General features: G+C 25.9%; 1 protein-coding gene across 5 annotated transcripts in view; it reads right to left on the bottom strand.

Moving 5' to 3' along the window:
• LOC102681426 (protein purity of essence) overlaps positions 1 to 9,003 on the bottom strand; it is a 33,597-nt gene that overhangs the window by 16,905 nt on the left and 7,689 nt on the right. For 3 of the 5 annotated variants that reach the window (XM_006617667.2, XM_006617671.2, XM_006617666.2), the window contains exons 15-30: positions 8,733 to 8,874; positions 8,364 to 8,641; positions 7,949 to 8,255; positions 7,707 to 7,864; positions 7,230 to 7,463; positions 6,911 to 7,122; positions 6,668 to 6,842; positions 6,266 to 6,589; positions 5,982 to 6,170; positions 5,168 to 5,901; positions 4,882 to 5,084; positions 4,651 to 4,810; positions 3,182 to 4,563; positions 2,933 to 3,090; positions 2,622 to 2,768; positions 2,498 to 2,530 (exon numbers count right to left, since the gene is read on the bottom strand). In XM_006617667.2, the coding sequence (XP_006617730.1) occupies positions 2,498 to 2,530; positions 2,622 to 2,768; positions 2,933 to 3,090; positions 3,182 to 4,563; positions 4,651 to 4,810; positions 4,882 to 5,084; positions 5,168 to 5,901; positions 5,982 to 6,170; positions 6,266 to 6,589; positions 6,668 to 6,842; positions 6,911 to 7,122; positions 7,230 to 7,463; positions 7,707 to 7,864; positions 7,949 to 8,255; positions 8,364 to 8,641; positions 8,733 to 8,874 (4,836 nt within the window). The remainder of the gene's footprint in view (positions 1 to 2,497; positions 2,531 to 2,621; positions 2,769 to 2,932; positions 3,091 to 3,181; positions 4,564 to 4,650; positions 4,811 to 4,881; positions 5,085 to 5,167; positions 5,902 to 5,981; positions 6,171 to 6,265; positions 6,590 to 6,667; positions 6,843 to 6,910; positions 7,123 to 7,229; positions 7,464 to 7,706; positions 7,865 to 7,948; positions 8,256 to 8,363; positions 8,642 to 8,732; positions 8,875 to 9,003) is intronic. The other 2 variants (XM_006617669.2, XM_006617668.2) reach the window with 2 other exon arrangements.

Genomic DNA, 9,003 nt, shown 5'->3' on the forward strand with positions numbered 1-9,003 from the left:
AATAATTTTTTTGCAAATTATTAAAAACAATTTCATATTTTTAAATAAAACCACATAATTTAAAAAAAAAAAATTGGTCTTAAAATCTTCTCTATTATTTGGATTCCTCATTTAAAGATTTTTTAATGAAAATTTTTTGTACAATACGAATTAAATAATTTTTTCTTCTTTATAACTAAACAACTATTGTTAAAACATTTTTTAATGATTTTAATTTCTCATGAAATATTCAATTAAATAAAACATCTTGTATATATAACATATTCGATTTAACTCAAAATAGTTAAATGTATTTTGAAATATGAAAAAGAAGCAATAAGAATACACAATAAAAAATATTCTTTTTTAAAAATTTAAACATGATTTTTATAAAACTTTTTCAAGTATATCATAAGAATAAGTTGATAATAATAATAATATAATTTGTTCATTTTCAAATATTTAACTAAAACATTTAACTAAAACATTTTTTGAAAAAAATTTTGATCACTATAGTCTATGAGATCTAATTTTTATTTTCTTTATACGTGATTTATGATTTTCTTATATTTTCTTTTACTTTATAATATTCAATTAATAAAATTATTAAAGATTACTGATATTATTTATATGTTTTAGTTATTAGTAAAATTGATTTATTTTTCACTAATAATACGAAAGATTATATATAATAAGTATGTTATTTTTTTATTTGTTTTAAATGCAAACATTATGCCTTATTTATTATATTTGAAATATACAATATAAATAAAACAATATTATCGTAAATTTCTCTTTTTTATATTTATTCTCATTTTTATTTTTAAAAAATTATTTTTAATTTATTTTTATAAATATTTATAATTCTTTTTACTAATTTAACTTTAATATGAGAAAAAAGTTTGATTTTTATTTACTTAATCTTATTTTTTTGTTTTTCATTTTTATTCAAAATTGAATATCTTGTTAATTTTCTTTTTATATTTTTTATGAAAAAAATTCAAAATTTTAAAAAGAAAACAGAAACCAACTTTATAAATTAAGTTAATAATAAAGTTAATATAATTTTATAATTAAAAAAATATATAAATAATGATAATATATAATTATAATATATAATATATAATTATAAAAAAAAAGATATATAGAGTTTTACTAAATATTACCATCTTGAATTATATTATTATTATTATTCGCAGCGAGAAATGATGTATTAAATGATTTTAAGAAATGTATATATTAGCATTAATTTTTTATAGATGGATGTATTAAAAACATATAAAAATCAACTTTCATTTTTTAAATAGAATTGTATATTTTCTTATACATCAATCGATAATTTTTAATTCTTTATAAAAAAGTATCAACTTATATATATCAAAAAATGATTAATTTAGAATTATTTTGATATCTACAAAATATTGTTAAGAAAACTCTTTACTCGTTTATTAATAATAACTATATTTATTTATTAATTATTTAAAAGATTCAATGTAATATCCATTCATATCTTGACATTTTTGAAACCGATAGAATAGTGATCATTTCGACCTAATATGATATTTTATAACATTCGTTTATGATATATTCTTTATCGAGCAATATAATCGGAATTTCTGCGTAAATTTTATTTTTACTTAATAAAGTAATCCTATGATTGTACCGGAAAATTAATCATTCCGCACATAAAATATTTTTTTTAATCTCAAAGTAAATTGATAACATGTCTAATTTGTCTTCTTTTATGTATTTTATTTTCATAAATTATATAATTAAATGTCGCATAAATTAAATGTTTGTATTAGGACAATAATACCGAACTTATCGAATATTTATACTTCACAATGCTGTAATTTATAACAATTTTGTTGCAGTAATATTGATATAAAAAGTTACTAATATTTAAAATAAAAGTATTATTAAGAGAGAGAAGTTTTCTTAATAATATTTACATCAAAATATCTTCTAAATCAATCATTTTTGTCATACGTAAGTTAATATTTTTTTAGAGAATTAAAAAATGTATTGATGCATAAAAAAATATATGGTTTTATTTAAAAAATGAAAATTTATTTTTATATGTTAACATATCCATCTACAAAAAAACTAATGATAATAATGCATTTTTGAAACCGTTTAATATTCATCAAAATATCGCTACAAATAATAAATAATGATAATTCAAGGTGATAATATTTAATGAAACATTTTTTATGTATTTGCAATTATTCAATCAGGCCTGAATTTTTTCATTATTAATGTACAATTGGATTTTGATTTTGGATTTTGAACTTATATATATAGAACTATGTATTAATAATAAACATTAGTGATCTCTGAGACCTCCGATAGTTATATACGTTTTAATGTTTATTGTCAATATTAGTTACTTACTAAGAATTAAATTTTTAAGTTAGACTGAACATTCTATATATATTTTAATGTCAACAAATCACATAATGATTTTTTGTTATTTTAATTAATTCATAAAACTATAATTGTTTCAAATTTTTCTTACCTATCAATATCAAGGGAATTGTCCTTTGTGGTGCTAAAGCATTATGCAACGATAAAAGATTTCGTTGTATATATTGTTGTATAAATTAACAAATTTATTATATGTATTTTTAATATTTACATACCTATCAACAGAGGATAAAGAAGCAGGTGCAGATAGAGCACTATCTGTCTCACTATTGATTGTGGTTACTGGTGCAGATGTTGATTGACCTGTTGGAACATCTTCTATTTCTTCAGGCCAGCCAAAAGCATCTTTCGTCTTACCATATCTAAACAAAAAAATAGGAATAAAATCAAAAAAACAAATTATTAGTACATATTAATTTTAAAAAGTTGTATGATTAGATTGTTAATAAAAATTAATTATGTATTATAATTATTATTATTATAATTATTAATATAATTATTATTATATAACTATTATAATACATACACCTTAATACAATCCACTATAATGACACCTTCAGGATCTTGAGATGGTCCAAATGTAATAGTTAATTTTTTATCAGCTTGAAGACTTTCTTCTCGTGTAAAGGGTATATCAAACCAACGACTTCTACTTAAAGTTGTACGAATACTTCTACCAAATACCTACAAAATATAAATAAAATATCATATAAATAAATATACATATCGAGTATTTTGATTGAAGATTGAAAATTGAAGATTGATTTGATTTTACCTCAATATAAACTGGAACCCTTTGAATATCTTGATTTCCAAGTAATACTCGAATTCCCGTCATAACCAAAACAGCATCATTATTGGTAACTTCAACTGTAAATCCCATTGCTTTCGTAGAAACAACATACATTCCAGTTGTATTGAGTCTATGTTTAATTTGAGCAACGTTGTAAATTTGTAACAAATCATTACCACCAAATTCTACATCATTCATCACTTGACAATGTTCGAAAAAATCAATAGGAAAAGTAACAGATCCTGTTGGTTTTCCTGTTTTGATAGTTTTTTTCTTTCGCGTTGGCTTAACTGTGGCCATTGTAGCTACTGGCTGAATAGTAGGAGACATCCAATACCCAGTTTGTTCCATTCCAGCCATATAAATCCTTAAACTTCCATCTTCACATAACAAAATTAAAGTCGTACGATGCTCAGCATTTGAACTTGGATGTCTTATGACAACCATATCCATTATTTTGGCTTTGGCAGGAATAGCTTTAATTTCTTGAATCATTATTATATCAGGTTTAATCATTAATATTACAGGATTATTGCTCGTCTCTAAAATTGAGCAGATCAATCCAGGATGATTAGGTACTTCACTCCATTGACATAATGGTTGTGGTTGATTATTATTTGATTTATTTCCATTCGAACTTTTATTGCCCGTGAGATTAATTTGAAATACAGTTGTTACATCAGTTTCCATGTATTTAAGAGGCGCAATGAAACTTTTACCACATGCATAACTGAAGAAGAGTAATTGTAAAGCATGCGAATAATAAATTGATACGCCCCCACCTCCAACTTGACCATTATCTCTTATTTCTGGATGATACACATCGAGAGTATTTGTTACATAGAAAGGTCCATATTTTGCTGAGCTTACCTCATCCATTGCTTGACCATAAATATATCCAGCTGAAGATATTATTAAAAGATAAAAAACACCGTCTTCTGCATGCATAAATGTACAATCTCTTATTTTTCCAGTAGGCACTAAGAAATAATATTGAGGACAAAGAGCATCTTTTCCAAGATCATAAATCTTTACAAAATCTGCAGTAACTAGCGCAAGTTGAGTTTGGGATCCAGGTAACCAAATTGCTTTTATGATAAAATTGCCAGTTTCTAATTGAGGATATAGAACCAAATGATCGGATACAGTGCCAGAAGTATTGAAAGTTAATACATGACAATCTTTAAAACCACAGACTGCCAAAAAATCTTCATTCCATTGATTTCCAGTTACAGATAATACTGTAAATGGTACTGGAGCGGAAGCAAGTCTTGTTAATGTTAATTTTCTTTTTGATGAATCAGGTTGTTTCAACAATGCACCTAATTGCAATACCGTTATTTTTCCTTTTTCATGAGAAACCGCTATTTAAGGAAAATATATCTTATATTATTTTTAAATTAATTTGTAAATTATTAAGTAAATCAAAACAGGAAAATATAATTACTTACCCAAATGTTGTCTTTTGCCATGTGGAGATGATAAACAACACATTGCGACGCGACGTATCATATGTGCAGATAGTAATTGCCTAATAGTCTGTCCTTGATCTCCGGAGTAATTCATACGAACATTTTCAAATGCCCCTTCTTGTGATCCCAATGTAGGAAGCTGAAATTAACATTGGAAAAAAATATAATTTTATTAATTTCATTAAATTCTTGGCAATAGTATATACATACCATTAACTGATCAGTATATTCAAACTTTTTGTCCACTGTGTGTAATTGTTTCAATGCCATTTGAGCACGAGCATGGCAACCAATTGCCGAGTTCTTTTTACATGATGCATCTACAGCTGGTAATAATGCACCAGTCAGATCTACTAATGATGATACTAAACCACTTTTCCAAAGATGACTTTGGATCCAATCTTTCGATGTTTCTACATATTGATAACGAATAAATAAAAATCTAAAATAAGAATTTATAATTTAAGAAAATAAGAATAAAAGAAACAAAAATTACCTAGCTGTTTGGCTAAATATGCATGTCTCTGTTTATCGCGTCCTTGTCTTTCAGGTTTATCAGAAAAGTATAAAGGACTGGAAGTTCTTCGACGTAAACTACTTGTGAGAAGAAGATCTCGATTTTCAGTGGATGTACCTAATGTATTTCCATAACTTGTACTAGCAACACTAGTTGAACCACTGGTTGATGCAGCTGTATTTCCAGAACCAACAGCAACTGTTGTATTCTGATGTTCTAATGATTGAGGACTCCGTTTAGTTAAAGCTTGACAAAATCCATCATTTTTGGCACCGCAATCACAAAAGAAATTTCCATATTTTGCATAAGTAACATCGTGTCCGCGATGACAAACACGAGCACATACTGTACAAACTCCAACTCCATTTACCATATTGCAAGTATGGCAATGATACCAATGTTGATTCATAAATTCCTTTAATGTAATAGTGAATGTGCATAGTTTATTACAAAGACTATCATCATCAGAATCTTCAGCAGCACTATCTTCATCTTCATGTGGAATCTCATCTATCCAATCACTATCATTTACATCATTAACTGGAGTAGTACCTTCCCACGGTGGACTAGTTGCTCGATCTTGTGATTGTAGCGATTGAGGACATATTGCACTTACTATATCTGCTATGTAATTCAATATGCAACAGCCGGCTTCAACAAATGGTAATGGTTTATCCAAACTTTGAAAATCTTTATTCATTAATTGTTCCTTACTGTAATTTGTAAATAACATTGATTGATAAGTATTTTTTCAAGCACATATATTATGTATAAATAAATATTATGTAATTACCAAAGTTCTATCCATTCAACTGCAGCTTTAAATAATAATGTATGTCCTTTTTCAGAACTAGCATCGGCTAATGTAGACATAACATTCATTAAATCCGAAAAACCATTACCCTCAACCGTGGGAGAAAGAATATGATAAGCTAATGGTATAAGAGCTCGAAGAAATGTCACAGGTACACCTTCATCAATGCTGATATAGAAAAATTCGTAATATAAATAAAATCAATAAAATGCATATTATACATAAAAAACAATCAAAATTAATATAAAAAAATATAATTTTACCTCTTCTCTTTTACTATATAATTTGTAAGCGCTCGTAGAAGACGACTATTTTCATGCATTGAATGTTGTTGTTGTTGTTGTTGTTGTTGTTGTTGTTGTTGTTGTTGTTGTTGTTGTTGCTGCTGCTGCTGCTGTTGCTGCTGCTGCTGCTGCTGTTGTTGTTGTTGTTGTTGCTGTTGATCATCAGTGATACTTGTTGATTGATTATTGCTAGCTGAATCATTTGATAATGAAATTAACCACCGGTCTTGTTCGTTATTTGGTACATTATTGACTTCATCTGATTTCTGAGTATCTTCAGTTGTATTAGCAATAGCAACCGATCTATCATTTCATTATTTTAATCAATTAATTATTTTGAAAACGTTTTTAATTTATATATAAATAACATTTTATACTTACGCATTTGCAGTTGTTATTGTAGATTGAATATTTGTTGAAGATGTATTTGGAGAGATATTTGTTGCTCCTAAAATAATTTGCTTCAACCATATTTGTAGTTTTTCCGGCTCTTCATTAGCTAAATTCGATACCGATCCGCAAAGACGTTCTAATGATCCGTCACTTCCTTTCTCAGCTAAATACAGAAATATACATTATTTAACAAATAAACAAAAAACTGTCAAATAGATATTATTTTATTACCTGTTTTGAATAACATATTGAAAAATCTTAAAACATGTGTGGCAAATTGTTGCGAAGATCGTGAAGATGTTATACATAATAATATAGAAACAAGAGATCGATTACTATTTGGTGCAAAAAATAAATCTAATGCCTTACATCCAACTGATTTTTCTAATAATTGTTCCCAATATTTAATACATCGTTTCAAAATTTTTTCATCAATGATAATACTAAAAAACATGAAATTATGTAATTATATTTTGACAAAAAATTTATACATAAAAACTTAGAATATTAATTTTGTTTTCTTTGTAAATGATGTTTTTATTGACAATACCTGACAGGATCTTGGATATCATTTGTGTATTCAATTATCAAATTATACATATGATGCAATATAAAAAGGTGTTCTCGCAATTGCCGCGTTTCACTATCATTATCACCTAATAATTTTGTTAAAGCTTTATTAGTCATATCTTGAAGATAATCCATACGAGCATCCATAGACAATGCAACAAGGATATCCAATGCTTGTGTATGCACATCTGTATTTTCTGGCGCTATTGTAGGACTATAAAAAAAACATCATATTAAATATCTATATAATTAATGTAAATTTAATTGTAATTAGCAAAAAGTAATAAATAGATTGCGAATGTATAAGCAAATGCATATTTATATATAAAATAATAAATAAAATAATTAGATTTCATTAGATTTTAAAAACATATATTTTGTATAATATATATAATATCAATATATTAAAATTGAATAAACACCGCTATTTAATAATATAAATTAGATTATGACTTACGTGACATACTCCACTATAAATGTAACTAAATTGTGCAACAATTTCTTCAAAGATGGATTAATAGAAAACATGGGATATTCAGAAAGTGAACTCACATGTTGACATACTGTAGCCAAAATGTAACTTTCTGCTGGTATAACGTCATTCGTATAAGTGTTCTATGATCAATAAAGAAATTAATAGAGAGATTCATTTATTATATATAATGTCTTTTAGATCTAAATTCGACATTGAAAATTTACCCAAGGAATATGAACGACATTGATAGATTTCCATTTATCTATAATAGATTTTACAGAATTTGGTAAAAAAGAGATCAAAGATGCTTCAGATGCCCAATTCGCACCTGCCATTGCAATGATGTTGTCAAGTATAGAATAATCTTGAGGGCCATATTTATTATCTTGTTCAAAAGATTCCAGCATCTCGTGCAATATATTTGATCGACATGAATACAAAATTGATTCAGTTAATGAAAGAACATGTGGAAGAATATTGATCATCATTTTATTTGTATTAGTATTTCCGGATTCTGAAGTCTGCGAATTTCTATAAAAAAAAGAAAAAACAAACAAAAAAAAACGAATTTAAAATATTTAAAATTAAATAAAAAAAAAAAGAATTGTATTTCTTCAAAACATAAATAATTCAATTTACTTTGAACTTTCAATAGTTTCACTTTGAGTCTTCAATAAGTTTTCATAAAAAAGAATTTGTAATTTGCCAATAACAGCAGCCAAAATACATAACGAACTAAATTTAGGTAATGCATTTTTTGGTATTATTTTATTGTTAAAATTAATCTCTGGTTTCAATGCCGTAATGCAATTTTTTGTAACTGTAACATCATATTTGAGAGAATTTACAGTGGATGATACTGTCTTCAAAAGATTTCTTGCATATTGCGCATACATCCCCTGCCTGATTAAACAATCCTATAAGCAAAAATAACGATATTTTAATATAAATTAATCACTTTGATTTAAAATAATTCGAATTAATTAATTTCTTTTAATTAAAACTTACATTCATCCAACTGGTAAAAGTTTTGCATGCAGCTCTAGGTCCCCAAATTAAAGAATATAATAACATTGGTCCAGCAGGAATTTCCTCACCCAGAGCTAATTTATCCATATATAGAGTAGATGGTGGTAGCATTAATAATAATCTATTAACAATTCAAGAAAAATAAATCTAACAAGAACTATTTTAGAAATGTTACTTTCAAATTTAAATAAAATTAAATATATTAATATATCTATATGCACAATAATTATAGCTGAAATTGTAATATATA

The sequence above is a fragment of the Apis dorsata genome, unplaced genomic scaffold (genome assembly GCF_000469605.1).
Source record: "Apis dorsata unplaced genomic scaffold, Apis dorsata 1.3 scaffold_323, whole genome shotgun sequence".
In the NCBI taxonomy this organism is placed as follows: Eukaryota; Metazoa; Arthropoda; class Insecta; order Hymenoptera; family Apidae; genus Apis; species Apis dorsata.